The following is a 20,756-nucleotide window of genomic DNA, read 5'->3' as shown; positions in this document are numbered from 1 at the left end:
GGCAATCATGAAAAAAATAAAGTATATTCCTCAATCAATTCAGAGTCAGGTACAAGGCTTCTTACAACCTTCATGAAAAGAAAAACAATCACATAAATTGCATATATTTAGCCGACATTCAGAGAAAGTAACAAAGATTGAGCAAGAAGAGGTGTCGGTGTTTTGCCCAGAAACACTGTCATTGTGGACATAATCTACGAAATTAACGTCATTCTGTATTGAAGAAGACTTGAAACTAGCGATTGAGACCATAAAATCATGTTTACAATGTTTACTGAGGTAATAAATAAATTCAGTGAGAAGTAGGGTCATAGTTGACCTTGATAGCCAGTAGAAAGCATGCACGTTTAAGGCATTGGCTTCCCTTTTCACCACCAGAGGTTGCCGCGTGGGTTGAGCCAGTAAATGATCTGTAGATTTAAATACTAATCAGGGGTTCCTGTACCTTGAGAATGATGGGTGAGCCTGGTTTTTGCTCCAGGACTCCATTGGTGCTGAGAGGCTCAAAGTAAGGGTTTGGGTAGTAGAGGAGGTTGGTGTTGTTGTAGACCAGTAGCGCCTGGACGTTGTTGAAGATGAACCCAAACTCGTCTGCGTGCTTTACTGTGTCCAAACCAGGAATGTACTCTGCCATCAGGGAGGGAGCGAAGCAGCTCATACTGGTGGTGTTCAATACTTTACACACCTAGGGAGAATGAATAAAGAGAGGGAAAAAATTCACTTTTTGAGATGGTACTGGGCATATGTAGCACTCAAACACATGCTAAGATAGCCTGAACACCCTGAAATGAAACAAGAAATGAGAATCAGTCATCCACGGTAAATTTAGACAGTTTGGTGCAGCCAAAGATGTTTGATTTTCTTTTTCTCTGGCTACGAAATAAAAAAAACACCAAGATTTGAGCTGATCCGTTGTAAAGCCTTCTGTTTGTTTTAACCTGATCTTAACTGAAACACATTGGTACCAGCACGAACCCTGCAGGGAGCTCAGCAACCTAATAATTGGCATATAAAATCCCCAAAAAGATGTATTGTCTGTTAAATTAAATCCATCTTTACTGGAGAGGAAGTCTCCGTAAAATCGGAAATAAACTGCTGTTACTGCTTCACTGAAAAACACTGGAGGACAACAAGCGCAAAGGATGGAGGCATTGCTCCTTTGTCTCCTCGGGTAGAGGTTGAGGTATGGCTCTTTTATTACTTCTCTCCAGTTTTCCCAGATGAGAGACCTGTCTTCCATCCATCCTCCCCAGCTCAGCTCTAGAGGGAAGGGGAGAGAGGATTGATTGCTGCACAACACTCTGTTCAGAGAGGTTTTTTTTATCTTCTTTCACTCCCTCCCAGCTCTCTCTCTCTCTCCTCTCTCTCTCTCTGGGGAAGAAACTTAATTAGAGGTAAATATCATCAAAGCTGGTGAATACTAGAGAGTACCACGCCTCCTACCTGTTGTCTGCTGCTACGGAGCAATCCAGGGAGATCAATGCAAACGGATGCTGTGTGGGCTACACCTGATTGTATTTTGCCAGCACGGCGCAAGGCCAGTTGAGGGAGTGGGAGTGTTGGTGTGAAAGGAGGGACTGGTCTCCTTACTTACTTTGCTCTTGGATATAGACTTTAGCAGGTGTCTTCAACGTTTTTCAGGCCAAGGACCCCCAAACTGATAGAGAGATGGAGCAGGGACCCCCGACTATATATATTGTATAAAATTGTGTTTTATATTAAATGGGCCTAGTACCGTGTATACCTCTTTATTGTGCATTCAATACTAAGCTATTCAAATAATACACAGGTTCATATATTCATGTTTTTATTTTAAACATGTGCAAGGTACAGTGAGTAGGGAGGCCGTGCCACTGCCATTTAGAAACATACCTCGTCAGCTGATACCAATGCCAACATCAACATTGTCTGTTAATTGCATGATAATCATGCACACAAGCTATTCAAACTGATATTTTCATTTTAAACATAAATGTGGAAACGAAAAATGAGTGATGGCCTATTAGTGCCACTGCCATGCATAAACATACCTGTTATCTTTCATACAAAACTGAACTATTAAAATAATGGACAGATTCATGTTTAGAGAAAAATAAAATTAAAATTTTTATTTTTATTTTTAAATTGTCTAATTAACCAAAAAGTTCACGGACCCCCTGCAGTACCTCTGCGGACCCCCTAGGGGCCGCGGACACCCTGTTGAACTTGGGTACACTGTGTGCACATACATCACATGTGTATGACTTTAGGCTGCAACTAATAATCATCCGTATTGTTTTCAATAATCTAACCTTTCATTCATGGATGAATGATGTTTTTTTTATATACGGCATTGGGAAAGATCGTGTGAATTTTTTTTTTACCCTCTCATAAAGTGTGTTCAGTATCAGTTTGTAGGAATTAAAAGGTTTAACGGACAAAGGGGTTCACGTAAAGTTTGATATATTCTTACTGTTTGCATGGTGACATGTTATATAGACAGGCCCAGATGCTCCGGCAGCATCCTCGTGACTGTCACGTTGGAACAGCGAGGCATTTGCAAGTCAACTACAGCTTTGACTACCATCTGCTCTGCCAGAGATGGATACTGTGGTTTTTTTTTTTCCTACACTGTCCTCACTTTCTCTCTCCATTTTACTTAAATAAATCCTGTCAGGGTTGAAGACTGCTGCTTTCATAGTGGGGTGTTTTTTCAGGCAGTGTGGCAGTGAGTGTGACGTTTGTAAATCCAATGGATGAGCAAGTAAATAGCGATGGGTATATGGGCCATTGTGGGATTTGATGAAGAAAATGAGGTGGGTGGGGCAATAAATGACTGTATTTCAGAACATCACAGCACCTAAGCATGACTTCTGCCTTTCAATAGATGGATTTTAAGTAGTTTTTTATACTAATGTTTAGTGCATTCTGTATACTCTACAAAGGATTTAGAAGGATTACTGGATTTCTATATACTCGATTCATTTTTACAATTGGATTTACTTCATAGCAGAACGCTACAATATAAAGTCATGTCACTGCTCCGACTCCAAACAACATGTATTTGCGCTTTCTATCTCAATAAAAAAAAAATACAAGTATACAATTGTACATCCAGTCCTTTAGGCCATGTGCAGAAAGAAGCTACACATTGTTCAGCATTGATAAAGTGAATTGAGGTCAACAGATAGAGAAAATAATTGGAATCTTGGCCTCATCTGTCTTCTTTCTCGAGTGGTGGATGGAGCCCGGGTGTTTTAAGGCAGTAACACTCCAACCCCTCTGGCTGAATACATTACCATGATCTACTGTGCTGCTACAGCCCACTCAACCATTCAAAGGTCTCTGGCCAGGGTAGCAGTGAGAGAGACAGAGGGAGAGAGGAGGAAGGAATAAGATGGACTGGCTGTGTAGATGTGCGTAGGAGAAATGTGAGGGGGGTCACACAGTCAAAGGTCATCTGGAGGCTAACGTTCGATAGCTAGTCACTGGCTGTTCCATCCTGTACTTTGTTACTCCTACACTGTCTATCTTCCTGTCTGCCATGCTATTCCAACCAACTGATTATACTGGCATTAATTCTAACTCCGGCTCCGATCTGTCCATAAAGAACCCGTGTGGTATTTAAGCTCGTGCAAAGAGAGAATCAGTAGCTTACATTTTCCTCTCAGGATGAAAGTGAAAGAAATCATCTGCTGGATGTCTTGTGATAAAGTTGTGACTAATGTCCTCCGTAAGCACTGCGTTGTGCATCAACAAGTGGCTCTTCATTAAAAGTCAAGTCAAGAAGCTGCACTACACAAATTAAATTGCCTCTCAACATGGCGGTGCTTAATTAAGCCGTTGGCTCGTAGCTACCAGTGCTAACACACCTAACAGCAAAAACTACGGCAAACATGCCGACAGAGCTAACAGCGTTTAGTGTTTATAACGGTGTTATGCTGCCATGATGCCAGTGAGGCACGCTCACGCGCACTAACATGCAGGCATGGCCGGGCCGACAAAGAACGGGGAGAAGCTCGAATAACAACACACACAGAGGGGGAGTGACTTCATTCTCTGCACAGGAAGACATCACTCCACTATATCTTTACATAGCAAATGGTTGTTTGCTGCTATATCAATGCTATGAATGTCGTATATATATGTTCTAAGTGTCGATTATCGTTGCCTGCAGTATAATCGGCGCCTCCAGTGCTCAGTGTATCAGTCAGACGATCAGCCTGATTGGCCGAGACGTGATAGGAGCCTGGCACACCCATGCTGAACACTTTCTCTGATCAGCAGCAGAGCAGACACTCAGTCCTTAAGTGTGGCGAATGCGGGTAGATGGAATCTTTCTGGGACAGGGAAATGTTCTGGAGCTGGAAAATAACCCTTTTAGCTTTAATCAAGATTATGATAAATGTTTCAATTGTGAAACCTGTGACAGATACAGAGCATTTCACAAAGAGAATTGTCTCCCCCCCCCCCCCCCTCTCCCGGTCTCTTTGTAAATCTGTGCAGGTGACACAAGGGAGGGAGAGAAGAGAGGCAATTTAGTGGGAGACAGGCGATCATTTGAAGGCTGGCTGACAGACAGAAGCTCTTATTGCTATAGGCTGCTCTGCTGTTTGCCTTCCTCCAGTGACAAAAGGGGAAACGGGTAGACGGGGAGGGTGGGGGTAATTGTAACCTTAGCATTTCATAGAAATTCATTCTCTGTGGCTGTGGGGTCAATGAAGACATTGACACAGGCTTCTTTTGCAAGCTCCTAGGTGGGGGAGTTGGAAGAAACGAGCCAGGGCAGAGATGAAGAACTCTCTTTCAAAGCCTCAGAAACTGACAAACCAGACAGCACAGCGCACACGTGAGTCAAATCCCATTTCGACCAGGTCTCTGGGAGTCTCTCCCTCTCATCAAGTCTTCTCTTTTCTAAACATAATACAGCCCAGATCTATCTCTTACTTGTAATCACTACTGTTTTGTAACTCACAAAAGGTGTTTTGGGGAAACTGTGTCCTTATAAGAGGTAATATTGTAGCAGAAAAAGCCCAAGGCACAGTTTACATTTTTAGTAAAGCAACATTCACTGAGCAAGTCAGACACTTAAGGCCAATTTTAGAATACTGTTGTCAGGGATGGGAGGTTGGAATTGCAGAGAGGGAAGAGGCACGTTGGGACAAATCTGTGTGGGATTCTACAAACGAGACGTGGCATTGAGGAGGTTTTTGGTTATGCATGCATGTGTACTAAACTCTCCTGACATTCTATAAATGAGGCATGGGATTTAGGAGGCTATATACAAGAGTGTAATGTGTGAGACTGGTTTAAGTATGTGCCAACTTGCATGTTTCCCAATTATTTACACTACAGTAAACGCGTGAGTGTAGATTGTGAATGAATGTCTGTGTGCAGTGTATATTTTGTCAAGTTTTCTGACGGATCTTTGCAAAATAGAGAAAATAAGAAAATCTAAATTCTGCTGATACTGAATTACAATATGACATAACCCAGTTGTATTTATATAAAATATGTGCTTATTAGAGAAGTTGAATTATTGACAAATGCTGTACATTAAAAGTTCTCCATTCGTTATTCAGAGCATTAATATAGCAGCAAACAACTATTTGCTGTGTAAAGATATAGTGGAGTGATGTCTACCTGAGCAGAGAATGAAGTCTTTCTTGTTATCAGACCTTCTCTGTGCTTTTTTGACATAGCCGGGCCGGCCACGTGTGCAAGTTAGTGCATGTGAGCCTGCTCCACTGGCTAGCTTATAGCCAACGCTTTGCACTGCGCTCAAACGGCAGCTTCAGCTAATAACGCTGCTGCCCCAACCGACAGCGTCGTCACAGAAGGGTAGCGCCTCCCCTCCTGTTCCTCCCCAGGTAAACACTGCTAGCTCTGTCACCACTGTCGCCATTATGATAGCTGTTGAGAGGCAATAGAAATGCTCTGAAATTCACAATTACCACCTTTTATAAGGACATTAATAAAGGTTTACAACTACATTGGAGTGTGTAATAAACAACTATTTAACATTTATAAATTGCTAAGAGGGGGGCTAAAGTGTTACCAATTATTCAAAAAAAGAATTTATACAAAATACATCTTCAGTTAAGCTGCTGAAAACTCACCAAAAAAGGTTGGGAACTACTGTATTACAGTGTTTGTGCCGTGTTAGTACAGTGTGTTGATATGGAGAACAGTACTGAGTATTGAGCTCTTTTCTTTTACCTATCCTCCCCTTCTGCCCTCCTCTCACTCTTTATCCTTTATACTCAACTTAAGTCCATTCGTCTGCCCTCGCCACCTTTCCCCAGACCACGGAAAGAAAATCCCATCCTCTTAATTAAGCAAGGAGCCCCAGGACAAGGGCTCAAATGCAATTTGTAACGATTTCCCACAGCCAAGACTTTGATTATACAAGAGCTCTTTATGCTGACCAAAGACTTCTGAAAGCAGTTAATCTCCCATTGAAACCCATTAGGAGTCTCCTTGGCCCCGATCATCCACACTTCCAACAATGACCCACCCACACCCCTTTTCCTCAAACTCTGCTGTCCTTGACTCTTATTTTTCCTGAACGGGGAGATGAATAGGGTGAAAATTACAACTAATAGATATCGCAATGAAACTTCCCCAGCTGATTAATTATATTAAGGCAATTCATTTTTGTATGAGAAGTTTTCTGAAATATTATGTTTAAATATGCAAATTAGGCAGTATCTTATGCATGTCCTAATTTGCATATAATTCAAGAAATATATTAAAGTCACAGGTTTGAAAAAAAAAACTAATTTTGAGAAAATTGCCTTTCAAGAGATTTTTGGTAAAATTCCATACATTTTGCAAGACACTACAGGCAAATAGGGTAAAACCAAAACAACTATTTTCTGTATTACAAGTTTCCAGAAATGTTATGTTTAAATGTGCAAACAAGGCATTATCTAATGCTAATGTTTGGTGCATTAAGGAGAGTTCTACAGATGCAAACAGTAAAAAGTGTAGTAAAATAAACAGCGAAATGTGTATTTTGTTTTCTCTCTCCACTAGTCTGAAACAGGTATGTCGCAAATTAGCCCCAAATCTCAAAATTTATCAGAGCATAAGAAAATATGTTTTTGCTTGTAGTGCCTCCCTTTAAACAAGTACAAACGTTGTTCAGGATGACTAGTGTGACACTAAAGCACAACAGGACAGGTGGGGAGCTGGAGCTGTGGAGCTGTGATTTAGCCTGAAGACAATTTGGATAAACTCTTAATTAAATACTGCATACAGACCACTCTCACTGTCAGCTGCATTATTCAGATGATCGTTGGAGTGCTTGAGACAACTGGGTTTAAGTGAAAGTTAGGGAAGCGTAGAAAGCTGGAGGGGCTGTTAGCAGAGATAGTACTTTTTTTTAATCCTAGCTAAACATCACTTAGCTTGCTTGTATAGCAGTATTTGGGTGAGTCAAGCAGGACCTTGTTAGCACACATTTTCCAGCATGTAGTAGGTGTATTCAAGGAGTACTTTCTGTACTTGCTCTATGGTTAAGACAGTGTAGTGGTTCTTACATTGACAGACTCTCTGCCGGCGTATTTGACACGGATCCTGGGCTCCTGAACCACGTCCAAATTGGTCCCCGACACCATCAGGGGGGTGTGGCCGCTGAGGAAAAACACAAGAGGACCCAATTTACTCCGAGGGTTTAAATAAACATCTTTGTCAAAAGACGTCTCATTTCTCTGTCTCAAAAATCCAAGAGGACAGAAAGACAGAAAGACTGAAAGGGAGTCAGCGAAACGAAAAGAAAAATAAAGTAAGAAAAAAATAAAAACATAAAGAAACAAAGTAATTCAAAGGCCATTCTAGACTAAACTTACTAACCCAGACGTATATCTTTCGTCTGAATATTCGCCATCAGTCAAAAATGAGCGCATCAAACCGCCTTTCATCCTCAGTTTCTTTAAGGAGATAATAGCCTTTGGAATGGCGGATGATTAGAGATGCTTTTTATCTGACTTCGCCGGCTACAATCAACTGGTGCACATTTGTGTTTGAAATACCAAGGCAGCTCAAGCATATAAGGATGCAGTGGTAGTCCTGCGCTTCACAACACAGCAGCACGAACAAAGCACGCAAACAAAGCAGGAGGGGAAACTGCTGGGTGTGCATCTCTCCCTGCAGCTGTTTGAGTTGTTGGTGATGTTTGTTGTTTGTGTTGTTGCGCCTGTCAATGTGGCGTGCAGAATAAAGATGGTACCAGACAAGAGCTGTTGCAATAATAAATGTCAGATGGGTCTGTGTTATTAGGCTGTTATGGGTTCACTTTAAAACTGTGTATAGTGAGTTACCATAGATGGACCTTGTGCTATCTATAGGCTTATAAATTACATATGCTATACTCACACACTGACCTCTGCTCTCTCTTTGTCGAAATAAAGTATCTCTCCATCTGTCTGTCTGTCTATCCATCTGTCTATCTATCTATCCATCCATCTACAAAGCAAAGAGAGATGACCAATATGATGATCCTTCCTTCATTTCCCCTCTCTTCTCCCTCTGTGCCATCACACTTCTGCTGCAGCGTTGCCTACACTCTGTCTCTAAGCCCAAGCCATCTGCTGTAGACTCACACCTCTGATAGCACATTGTTCTACTAAGCCGCTATTTCATCTTTATCCCTCTCTTCCTTTTAATTAGTAGTGTATGTGTCTATCTGCCAAAGTCCTTCAACACATGGATCAACATTGAATTCGATAGGAGAATCTCAGCCTCAACAGTAACTATCCTCCCCAATCTGTGAGCTGTGGCAGTTCTATCAGATCCACACTAATTGGAAGAGAACCAAACAGTAATTGAAAGTGCAATATTGACTCGAGTCTGCTTATTGCCACTGGCCTGGACTGGTGGTGGGAGGAAATCCTTAGTCTGGGTGACAGAAGCGCAGGGTTGGTTGGCAAGGATGTGGATATAAAATGGCATCCCACAAGTACATTCTGTGAAGTCTTTATGATGCAATCCTACGAGACAAGTGTCGTGACTTTACCTTGCAATGCTCCAGTCTGGTTCGATGCGCTGGACGGTTGGGTCCTCTATGTACTCGAAGGTGAGGCTCTCCCTGATTTGGGCGCGGTCCACGCTCACGCTGATCTGCACTTGGCCGACCCCAGACAGGGAAGGGGCGGAGTAGCACACTATCTCCGTCATGGTCCGTCTACAAGTGAAGCACAATAGGAATTATTTCAAAATGTATATAGAGAAATGGACATCTGTGTATGAAAAGCTATACATGAGTGCAGAAAGTATCTACATGTTTTGAAAAGTAGAACTAAAGAAAACACTTTATTCAGCACAATTTATTAATTTATTATATAAGAATGCTTTCCCCTCCCTCTCCAAGGTCCCCCCCCTGAATTTCTCCTAATTCATTAGCAGAGAGCTTGTACTAGAACGACCCCCCAACCTCCTCTCCCTTCCCATGCCAAGAATACAGTGGAGAAACACAAACCAGTAATTAGCCCCATATCTCATTAAAGCTGGCTTGACTCCTCAACCTTACAACATTACAGTCAGACTACTGTGGCGGGGCTTAAAATAGATGCCTACAGCAGAGGAAAGTAGAAGGAGGACGTGTGAGAGCAACTAAGAGAGGGAAGGAGGCACGGGTGGAGTGAGATGGAAGAAAACTGTGAGCGTGAGAGACAAGAGAATAAAGAAAAACAGGGGAGTGTGACCAGATGAACAAATTGATAGAAATATAGAATGTGAAGGAGGGGGTTGGATAGAAAATAAGAAAGATCCATAGGAGCTCCAGGTTTTCTGAAAGCTATTATTACAGAGTTTAATGCAGTAGGTCATCAAAACCTTATTAAGATTTACATAAGTTTCTGAGAGAGGGAGAGTGCGAGAGAGCGAGAGAGGCTTTCCCCTCGGGGATTTCTGAGTAATATCAAGGGGGAAGAAATACCAGAAAGCCGTGAAATATAGCAGCTTCTTTAACGGTAGTACACACCGTCATCTAGGCAACAAGAGCTCTTGTTTTTCTTCGTCCTTTTTTCATTTGCTCACAGCATGCCATATATCTAACGTTGTCTGACAGTGATGTATGTAGCAGCTCAAAAAAGTGAAAGAGACACTGAGTCAAAAGAATTGTGATAATAGCTGTAAATATTTTTTGTTGTATGAGGCATAAATACTGTAGGTGCTGTAGGAAAACAGAAAACAAAGACGAACAAACCATGAAATGTCGCTGTTGATTTTCATTTTTTAACTTAATGTAAGGGACAATTCAACATTCACAGTGAGTGGATCTGTTTCACTTCCTTATATCCATATTACACTGTAATGATGGTACTGTAAACTGTGAAATTCCAAATGTGTGTCTTTCATTTGCCCTTCAGTGAATTCATTTCCCCCTCACCTTAAAGTGCGATAAAAATAGCCATGAATAGTCCGTTTTAAGCAAAAGCACGATCACGCAGGCTGGCTGTTAAAGCAAATGAACCTTTATGGGCCTCTAAAAGCACGAACACAAGAGGAAAGTCTCACCCAAAGAACTCGCATGTCTGGTTTCCAAACTGAACGTTGACACTGCTGCCGGCGCCAAGGTTTTCTCCCATTATGGTTACTTTCGTGCCCCCGGACTCTGGACCTCTGCTAGGGGACAGACCTGTGACTGTGGGAATCTACAAAACAGAGAGATGCAGGGTAAGAGAGCACATTAAAGGAAGAGGGAAGGAGCAGAATGAAAGAACAAAGCAGACTAAAAGACGGGATATTTTCTAGTGGCAAAAAGGGCAGCATTCCTGCGGTACCTCTTGATACCTTCACGTATTATCACAGATCCCAAGCAAATTACAGTTATTCATATTGCCAGGCCGATGGCAGTAGAGTGCAGCGCTGGTGGGAGAAAAGAGGATCAAACCGGGAGCTCTTAGAGTCCCTGAGAGATCCTCCTCCTGTGTGTGTTTGAGTGAAGCTTTTTAAAAACAGTCTGAAGATAACCAGTGTTTACAGCTGCAGGCAGCTAGCCCGCCGTCACACAGACAGATGGAGAAATATCCAAGCAGAGAGCCCGTCATATCGCAAAACACACATGTACACAAGCACACACGCATAAGTGTTGCAGGCTGGAAAAGACAGTCACATAGGGAGTGTGTCTTGTCGGGGAAAATTGAAGAACGCTTCTGTGATGGTGTCGTTTTTACTTTTAGGTGGCCTGCAATACAACGGAATTGCAAGTGGTGCCAATTCTAGACTCCGCAAACTATTCTCTTGATAGTTCCACTGCTTCCCAGAGTAGCAGCTGTAACATTGGTGAGAACATTTGTTTTATAGCATTTACTGCAGAGCCGAGAGCATCAATCAAAACTGTCAGCTAAGTGTGACTTCCAAGGATGCACGCAAAAGCAGGTAACCTGAAAGCAACAGGGGTAATTACTGGCTGCTGTTAATTGTTCAGGGAGTGCTAATTGTGAAGGTGTGAGTGAGCGCAAATGGCAAAACGAAGATTATCTGTTAGCTGCAGGCTGCGCAGAAAATGACAGAGCAAATGACAGAGACGGGGAAATGTGTGCGCGAACTTGTGAGAATGGGGAGTAGATAATGTTTAGCTGCTGAGGGGAGCGTTGCTTTCCATTTCAGCAAGTTGATTGTCTTTCTCTCTCTTATGACCACGCACAACCATTCAATCACACTTCATCTACGAGCTATTGCCTAAGGAACTTACCTAAAGCGCCGCAAGATTATTGTTATTCTTTTTTTCCCCCATCCATTAAGCAATGCTGAACTTTATGCAGCAAGTGAGTTGTAAAGAATATATTGATTTGCAAAACCGTTTTGTATACGATGCAATATTAATTTTGCTTCATGATCCTATCTCAATAAAAGCAAAGAGCATCCACCACCAGAGAGCTGCAGAGATCATTACTGGAAACGTTGTGCTGTTTATGGAAGAATGTTATTTCCCAAATAAGAAGCAAGCATAAGAGCAGCTTAATTACGCTGCCGGTAAGCATGACAACTCACACATCGTTATTGGCCTGTGGCGCATAAACAATTACTTTTCAAGGTAATTGAACTAACTGCATGTTTTGTAACACTTAGTTTGTCTCACACTGAGTAGAGCACATTTTACTTATGTTTTACAGAGTTATTGCAGTCATACCACAAAGGAGTAAAGTTGCGAGGAGCGAGCCATGAGCTCTGGTCTGCACTCTCCAACGCACAGCTGAACTGGACCAGGGCGACTCTCTGCAGGAGCGGCATCCATCTCACATACAATCCTATAAAAAGACACAAAATAATTCATCAAAATCACTGCACATAATAAAGATGAAAGAAGAAAAGAAAACACTAGCTATTTGTAAAATGTCAGCTGGACTGGAGAGAACTCAATCTTTCTTAAAAAATAACTTAAAGCGCAGAACTTGCCTGTAGGTTTAAACGCTTGAGAGAAGTTGCGAGAAAGTAATCAAAACACTTCTCTGCTTGATATCGATTCATCTTCCACTCGCAACGCAATCTTCTTTTGTTGTCTCACTCATTTCATTACGGGACACATCCAGGCATCGACCAGGACCCCCTCGATGACAGTCTTTAAATGAGACCGGTGCTCCTCCTCCCTTGGCACTACAGCACACCCAACCTGGGTGAAGTAAATTTCCCACCACCAACAACAAGGCGCCCCCCCCCCCCCCCCCCCCCCCCCCCGACTGCTCTGGTGCTGTGCCAGCGCGGTACATCTAACGTAAATCACGCAGCGGGATCAATACAGCTTTATTGTGCCATGTGATCAGGTGAGACCAAAGCGCTGCAGGTGACTAGATCAAATGATATAATAAAACGAGGACGTCTATAGATCAGTGGTGCCAGGCAGTAGTAAAGTACAAGACACAATCACAGGATGGAGAGAGATGGGATACGTGGTGACGAGGCACATGGCAGGGGCAGAATCGGAGTAGGAATATTGTTTCTGCAGCACTGATCATCTGAATTACAACCCGCGATGGTGACGCTTTATAATAACCATCATCCGTGATTAAAAATGTTAACTAATTATCAACACCGCTATCATTTATGTAACAGTTTCTTGTTGCACACATTATGAGATGTTATATTAAGTATTTTTAATGATGACGAAATTATTTGTAAAAAACACAAAGAAAACAACATCTATGAACATTATTTAGATAGAGAGGTAATACTATGTCAATGGTTTATAATTGCTTTCTGGTCCATCTATCTACGTCATATTTATAGATGCTTTACAAATGATTTCTTAAAGGTTTGCAAATATTTTGGTAATAATTAACAAATACTTAATGGAGTTTTATAAAATGTTATAGTGTGTGCAACAATAAACTGTTAATAGTTTACTCATGTAATCAGAATATTATTGTTAGTGTTTTTTCAGCTATAATACAATATAAAGTAATTCATAATATAGTTTGTAATACTAATTATTATTAATAATCATTTTTATAGTTTGTTAACAGTAAAAAACAATCAACTTAAATTTAATTAACTATAAATTGACCATTGAATAGTGACGGTTATTATAAAGTGTTACCCAAATGACTGAGAGCTTTGTTGGATGAAATATGTGGAAGACAGTGGCTAAAGGAGGATTTACTCACTGACAGAACTGATATTTTTTTCTAACATGGCCTCAGAGATACAGACACTCACTTGCTTTCCCCACCTCAAGGCCAACTATACTGGTCCTTTGTGAAGTGGCATATTTATGGGAATAGGTTTTCAAAATGGAAAATTCAATTGTGTCCTCTCTGTGTCCATCAAGAGACCTGCTCTGTCCGTAAAACCCGAGGGTTACTTTACACCAATTTAAACCAAATTCTAATGAGGACACAATTTGGCCACCATAAAAAAAAAATGCTGCCGAGTAGTATCAGTGCTCAGGAAAATAAATTACTTTCTGGCTGCTGAATAACACAAAAGTTGAGACTTTTTCTTCAAAGCCAGAGTGGATTTCACACACTTTTCTGAAGTGGTACCATAAGGGACACTTTTTTTTGTCCGATCCAGTCCAGTCCATCCTGGTGACTGAATAAAGACTCAAAACAAACGACAGTAACAGCAACAGTCAGATAAGGACATGCACATAATAGAGATGCACCGATATCGGTATCGATATCTGATATCGGTCCGATACCGACTGAAATAGCTGGATCGAGTATCAGTGACAATGTGCCAAATTGGTATCTGAAACCATTATTCTTATAAATAGCAGCACTCAGTATCAGCCGGTACCCGATGTCCAGGTATTTGTATCAGGACTGAAAAAGTGGGATCGGTGCATCCCTAGCACATATTGAACCTATACAGCCAATATGACCCAAAAATGCTCTGAATAAAAGTGCAGCTTGAAACATCATCATGAGGCCTCCACCTCCTTCGAAGTTAGACTAAAGGGGTCAGAGGTTAGTTTTTTAATTTTGCACAGTACATTTTTTTTTTTTTAATATACCATATAAATGAATTCCCTGGCTTGTCCCTAATTGGATTAAAGTGGTGTCAGATCAGTGCACTGCTGACAAATTGTCCCCTACAGCCAAGTGGCACATAGTGAGTTTTAATTACAACTGCCCATTGAAGAGCTAGGAACCACAAAGACATACTGTGTGTCATCCACACTATTCATTCTAACATCTTTCAAATACCACCAAAAGGGGAAAATGTAATTATCAAAAATAAATAGTTAATCAATAGCAATTGTGCATGTATGTGTGAAATCTTGGAACCCCGGAGTTGGAGTTGAGAGATGACGTGTACCACCGGATTGTTTCAAAAGTAGCCAGTTTACAAGCTAATTTTAAACCAATAAAAAGCGAAATCATTGTCAGAAAATCCTCGGTGGGTTCCATTTCGGCTCCACCGGTTTTGCTCTCCAGGTGGACTGTTCACCTGCATTTAACCAAAGCCTGCTCAAACGTGATTGGATAATACCACACACTACACAAACGGTAACCGGAACGCTTCAGATACCTACATCTTGTCCTGTTGCCTTCACATTCTGCATAAGAATGCAGAATCTGTTTATAGAGATTGGTATGCGTGTGACATATGTATTGTAACAGCACTATAAGGCTGACAGTACGTGTGTTACAGCATTGGTGCAGCGCTGCGCTGTTCTCTTTCTGAGGGCAGAAGTAGGCCAAAGAAAGAACCAGGCTTAAAGTCTCCTCTGAGAGCCGTGACTGTGATAGCGTGTGTGTGAGTTTACATGAGTGCGTACGAGTATGCGTTTCAGTTGTGCCTCAGTGTGCAGCTAAAAACTTTACTCAATTCTCTCACTGACTCAAAGTCAATGGAGAATTTCACACTAACGGAAATTTAATAGTGTGATTATTTTTGAGCATTTGTCATCTGAGCATTTATCATCCGTGAAAAAACACACCACAATATTTCTATGAGAATAAAAGTTCACAGTGGCCATGTTCTCTTATTTTTTTATTAAGCACTGCATTTCCCTCACTAATGAAACCAAATCCCAAAATGTATAGATTTAGGGTAAAGCATCTTAGTTAGCAGTATGTGGGTGATATCCTTGCCTTTCCCTTGCGAGGTCTGCATCTCCTGGGGAGGTTGAACAACCATAAGGCACTGGGTTTCTCAATCTCTGGGAGATGGGCAAGTTGTGAAGCATGGGCAACGTTTCATTAGTTCAGGGTGAGCGGGACAGGCTCTAGCGTGATGCATGCACAGCGTGGGACAATTAGGGAGGTAAACACACACAGCTGTTGTGGGATTGCTTGCTGACTAGATGAGCTACAGAGAGAGAACCGAGCTAGTGTGCTGCAGGGGGAGAACAGCAATGTCAGGGGCAGATTGTCTGGACCTGCTCCACGCTTCATTAAGGCAGAGATGTTGGGTAGAGCAGCATCGATCGGAGTTTGTTAGCTGCTACACCCCGTACACTATATTAAAACTACAGTTTAACGTGAGTAAAAATGACTGTTTATTATCTCATAGCTCTGTATTGCCTATCAGGAGAAATGGCAAGCAAAGGTATTTCTACACATCCGATTTACAATCAGCATATAACTAATAACAATATTTTTTTAAATAATAATACTCGTGCTTACTGTTCAGCGATGATGTAGCCATTCTCTACAGGGGTGCACCTCACCCCAGCCACCTCCACGTTGCCCACCATGTCCGAGAAGGCCAGACCAAGGTTCGTGCCATGGATGGTCACCCGTGTGCCTCCCTCTGGCGGTCCAGCCACTGGGGTCACCTACAGAACACACAGTAAAAAAATGAGTCGGGGAGAAATTTTGTAAACGCTTTTGGTGACTGAAAAGTGAAATGAAATGGTGTTTTCTTTTCAGTCATGGAACTGTCTTGACATTATAAATGGGAACAGGTTTCCATGGATGCTCAAGGGTGAATACGCTCATACGGTCCAGGTGGCTGTAAAAGCAATTAAGAGCACTCCCCACGCCTGCATCCACAGAACAACATGCCATGAGTCATTGTGCCAGGAGCATGCTCTAATCACAACACTAGCTAATGGCACTGGTCTAAATATGGCATCCATACACACACACACAACTTTTAAAACTTCTGCAACAACTCCTTCCTTTAGACTATACGATAGTAAGTCCAATACATTTTAAATCACAACTTTAACATTTAATTTAACATTCTGGATCGGTCCGTGCTCATAAACTACTGCTGTTGCCTTAGATGATAAATCTAACATGGTGCCATATTAATGCTTAGTGCAGATCACCTTTTCATAAAATACAATATGGCTACCCAGCATGACCTTGGCACAGGGTGCCACACTGCCTTCTGTGCTGCAGAGGCCCCATTGAGGCTCCGACCTGGCCATCATCCAGCCCTTTAAACAAGAGAGGAGAAGCGGAGGAGGAGGAAAAAGGAGGAAGGAGATAAAGAAAGAACAAGAGAGTAGACAATAAGGTTCGGTGGACAGGGAAGTAAAGGAGAGAGAGAGAGAGAGGGGGCTAAGAAAGAGGAGGGCAGCAGGGAGGAGGCGACGGTCCCTTTGCTGTGTGGAGCTGCTGTGTAAACAATCAATACGCTATTACTGCCCATGCAAGCAGAAGGGGAAGAAAAACAACAGTCAGTCAGAGCTGTGCCCGCTTACTGAGCCGCAAAGTGCCACGTGAGGCCGACCCTTGGAGTGGTGCTGTACACCCTCCCCTCCCAACCCCCGACACCCACCAGGGCATTGCGGCTTCCCTGTGGGACGCTGGCATTGTAATCTAGATTCAGTGGACATTAATTGCTCTGGATGTAAAGTAAGTGTGTCACTGCACTGCCTGAGGGGTCTGAATACATGAATCTTTTAGCACTGCTTGGGCATGCAGGGTATAGAGGGGGGGAAAAACATAATGGCTAAATATATCCATGTCAGACGATGGCAGCAGCTATTCGAGTAGACTTAGTGATGGTTACATAAGCAATGCAAGGGCCTGAGAGAGAACAAGAGAGAGAGAAGAGGGGAGATAGGAGAGAGAGAGAAAGAGGGGAGTGGAAAAGTAGAGAGTGAAGAAAACAGAAAGGGACAGAAAGAAAGAATGGGGCAGAGAAAATGGGATGAGCAACAGAGGGAACGTGGATGCCACTCTGTTCAGTCCTATCAGCCATGATGGATGACAGGTGAGGCAGGTATGGTGACAGGGCGGCAGTGCTGTATCACAGATGGGCATGCTAAAAGCTTGGGAGACCTCCTCCTCCTACTTTTGAGGCTGAAATGGAGCTCTTCCCACGGTGGACCAAGCACAGGAAGGCTTTAATCCATGCATGAAACCCATTTGACTGAGCTCCCCATTGGCAGATAGAGCCTTGATTCATCAGCGGATCGTAGAAAAAGAACCACTTCAAAGACTCACGCCACTGATGTCTCCAGGCTGGGAGAGACGTGCTGCTCTTTGTCTCTGTGTCTGTATTTCTTACGCAAAAGACAGGCACTAAATCTATAAAGCAACCTCCTTGTTACAGGGGACTGTGATTTGATTGCCTGTAAACCAGATTCTGATGACCTTTGCAGACCAGAGGGAACTCACTCCAGTCATGTGATGATAATCTTGAGAAGGGTAGAGTTTGTCTCTATGTTTCACTGCAACAGCGGCTTCTTTTCACTCTTTTGCTTTCTGTCTTTCATCACCTCGTCTCCCCCTGGGCTGGGTGACACATCCTCGTCCTCTAAGCACCGGCGTGCTTGTTTGTCTTAACATACAGACTTTCAGAGGGAAGCGGAAGATGAAGCCTCATTGGACATGCATCGCACACCCTTCCTGCTCCCCCATTCCCACCCAGTGCTGCCATGCCACGCTCTCTGTGTAATCCTTTTAAGAGCAGTGCTGCTGCCCGCCTGGCATTGTCACACTGTCAATAGAGGATAATTCCCAACAAACAGCCAGGCAGCCTGCACATCGCACTCCCCGCTCCCACTCTTGTGCTTTCTGTAGCATGATCTTTTTTCTGCAGCTCAGGGGATCAAAGTATTGGCCACTTCACCACCACTACTTCCTTTAACCATTCTGCAGGATTTGGCACCAACCACAGAAAGACTTAAGAGGGATGAGATGACCTAAATTGAGAAGAGAGGCAATATAACGTGGCTCCTTTGCGAAGATAATCTGCTAGTTTGAGCAAAAGAAAACCTATGGAGACGCAGCGAAATGGCCGTCAACGTGAACCGCCTGGGGGTATCTGCCAGTGCGGTGTTGACTTATTCAGCTGAAGTAATGGTGGGGAAAGTTGTGCTGATGCAGCCAAGGCTAAACTCAATACATACAGCAGAGAGCAATACTGCTGCCTTCGGGCTATGCAAGCCTAGCATGTCCCTGTAACTGCAGCAGCTGACCGAGCTGAATGGCACTCTCCGAGACAATTCACAGCTAATAATGTTTCATCACCCCACCTACTGTGAAAATATACTATTTCAGCATTCTTACTGCAACATTCTGTATTAGCAACCTTTCTTACAGTTTACAAGTTAGATTTAAGAGTTTTTTAGATTCTTTTAATGCCACTCTACAATAACCAAAATCGAAGAAAGAAAGCGACATCAATTACTGTGTTAGGGACAATTTTAGAGATACACCCGATTGTTGTCCAGAGATCTGTATCTGCTTGTGATGGCGCTGGTATCGGAGATGGGAACGGCGGAACAGAACTGGGAAAAAATTTACACGATGGCGGGTTGGCTTGGCAGTTTCATGTTTCTCGCTCTGCGTGCTGGATTCCACTGCCTTGACTCCCATCGTGCCGAGTTTGAGACACTCTCTGCTCAAAATACACTGTGCCTCATACACAGTACATTGCCCTGTACAGGTTTCAGGCATGTCATGAAATCTTGGTTGAATAACCAATTTTCATTGAATTTGCACTTCCCCATGTCGACGCTACCTAGCAGACAGTGAGTCTACTCTGAGCATTCTGGCCGTGTTGTTAGTCGCTCTATCCTGATCTGGCGAGGTTACATTTTAAGATTGCAAAATTGCAATGTCAAAAAAAATTCTAAGCATTTTTAAGACTTTTGAACGATTGATTTGAGACATTTCAATACCATTTAGGGCAGAATTTTTATACCAATGAATTCAATGCTTTTTAAGACTTTAAGGATCTGCGGGAACCCTGTTTAGTATACACATTATTTACAACAGGATCGTTGAAGCTCTGAGTTGTAGATTCCACAGCTGGATATTTTGCTTCTGAAATGAAATAGCACTGGATACAATTTAGGAGCTTGCAGCTAATCTCTTTGTCTTTTGGACTCTCAGACTAATTCGAGCATGTCACATTTAATTGTGAGTAGCATTTAATAGGCTTGATAAAAACCCCACTGATCACTTGTTCCCTAACAAACTACATCCTAAATACTTTATGGGGTCTTAAATGTCTTGTAGTCAGCCAAGAGATACGGGGCGTGATGAACAGGAGTTTTTTAGTGTGTATAGAGGAGAAAACAGACAGAATGATGGGGTAACGGGTCTGTTTGTGGATGACTGAGCTTTCCTCCGTGTGAACACTTGCGCCGCGTTTAAACAAACCACTTTATCTTCTTGCAAGACGTAGACATGTGTTGGCATTTTACTGCACATGTTGTCTGACTAAAGACTTACTTTACTGTGCAACATGTTCTTCCTTCTATTGGCTGGTTTAATGAGGGGTAGCACACATACAGTACTGCTGCTCTCTCAGGGTTACAGCAGAGAGGAGAGTTCAGTTCTACGATGATACTGACTGACGGGCCCACCATCCCTGTGGTGTGCAAAATATCAACAACAGGCTTGCATACACCGTGTGGGAATCCTACCTTTGTTCTATCCCAAGGCAACAGCTAAATGTTTATATTCACTGTCACTGGGAGGCAGGGAAGCCTCTTTACTATACTGTAAACTCATACAGAAGCCACGGCCAAAGCCTATTGAGAAGATGCCTTTCATATGCCCATCCAACTCCCAGCTTCATTTGATGTCGTTCCCTCTGCTGTTAGCAGGGGCTTACATCTCTTCAATATTAATGGCCCATGGTGGGAGGCACCATGGCACTTAATAGAAACATTAATTATTCAAAAGGCCTATCTTGTGGTAGGCACATATACTAATGCGCTAGTATGTATACACATCAGCTCATGATGGGGGCTTTGGTGCATACAATCAAAACCAAATTTATTAATAAATTCCGCTCACCAGGGAGATGTCTGCTTCTTAAAGAAAGTGTAATCACTGAGAGACGAAGGGGGGTAGGGCGCAGATCACAAATGAATGCCGACTTCACAGCCAGAGAACAGGAGGTTTATTTGT

General features: G+C 42.6%; 1 protein-coding gene across 1 annotated transcript in view; it reads right to left on the bottom strand.

Annotated features, from left to right (window-relative positions):
- Positions 1-20,756, bottom strand: part of plxna2 (plexin A2) — a 147,705-nt gene that overhangs the window by 32,437 nt on the left and 94,512 nt on the right. The window contains exons 12-17 of the mRNA XM_076097667.1: positions 16,059-16,210; positions 12,119-12,236; positions 10,501-10,637; positions 8,999-9,166; positions 7,524-7,617; positions 446-685 (exon numbers count right to left, since the gene is read on the bottom strand). Of these exons, the coding sequence (XP_075953782.1) occupies positions 446-685; positions 7,524-7,617; positions 8,999-9,166; positions 10,501-10,637; positions 12,119-12,236; positions 16,059-16,210 (909 nt within the window). The remainder of the gene's footprint in view (positions 1-445; positions 686-7,523; positions 7,618-8,998; positions 9,167-10,500; positions 10,638-12,118; positions 12,237-16,058; positions 16,211-20,756) is intronic.

Source organism: Anarhichas minor, unplaced genomic scaffold, assembly GCF_050575085.1.
Source record: "Anarhichas minor isolate MPS153535 unplaced genomic scaffold, ASM5057508v1 ptg000003l, whole genome shotgun sequence".
Classification (NCBI taxonomy): Eukaryota; Metazoa; Chordata; class Actinopteri; order Perciformes; family Anarhichadidae; genus Anarhichas; species Anarhichas minor.
The sequence above is the reverse complement of the archived record's forward strand: the minus strand, read 5'-3'. Positions and strand labels throughout refer to the sequence as shown.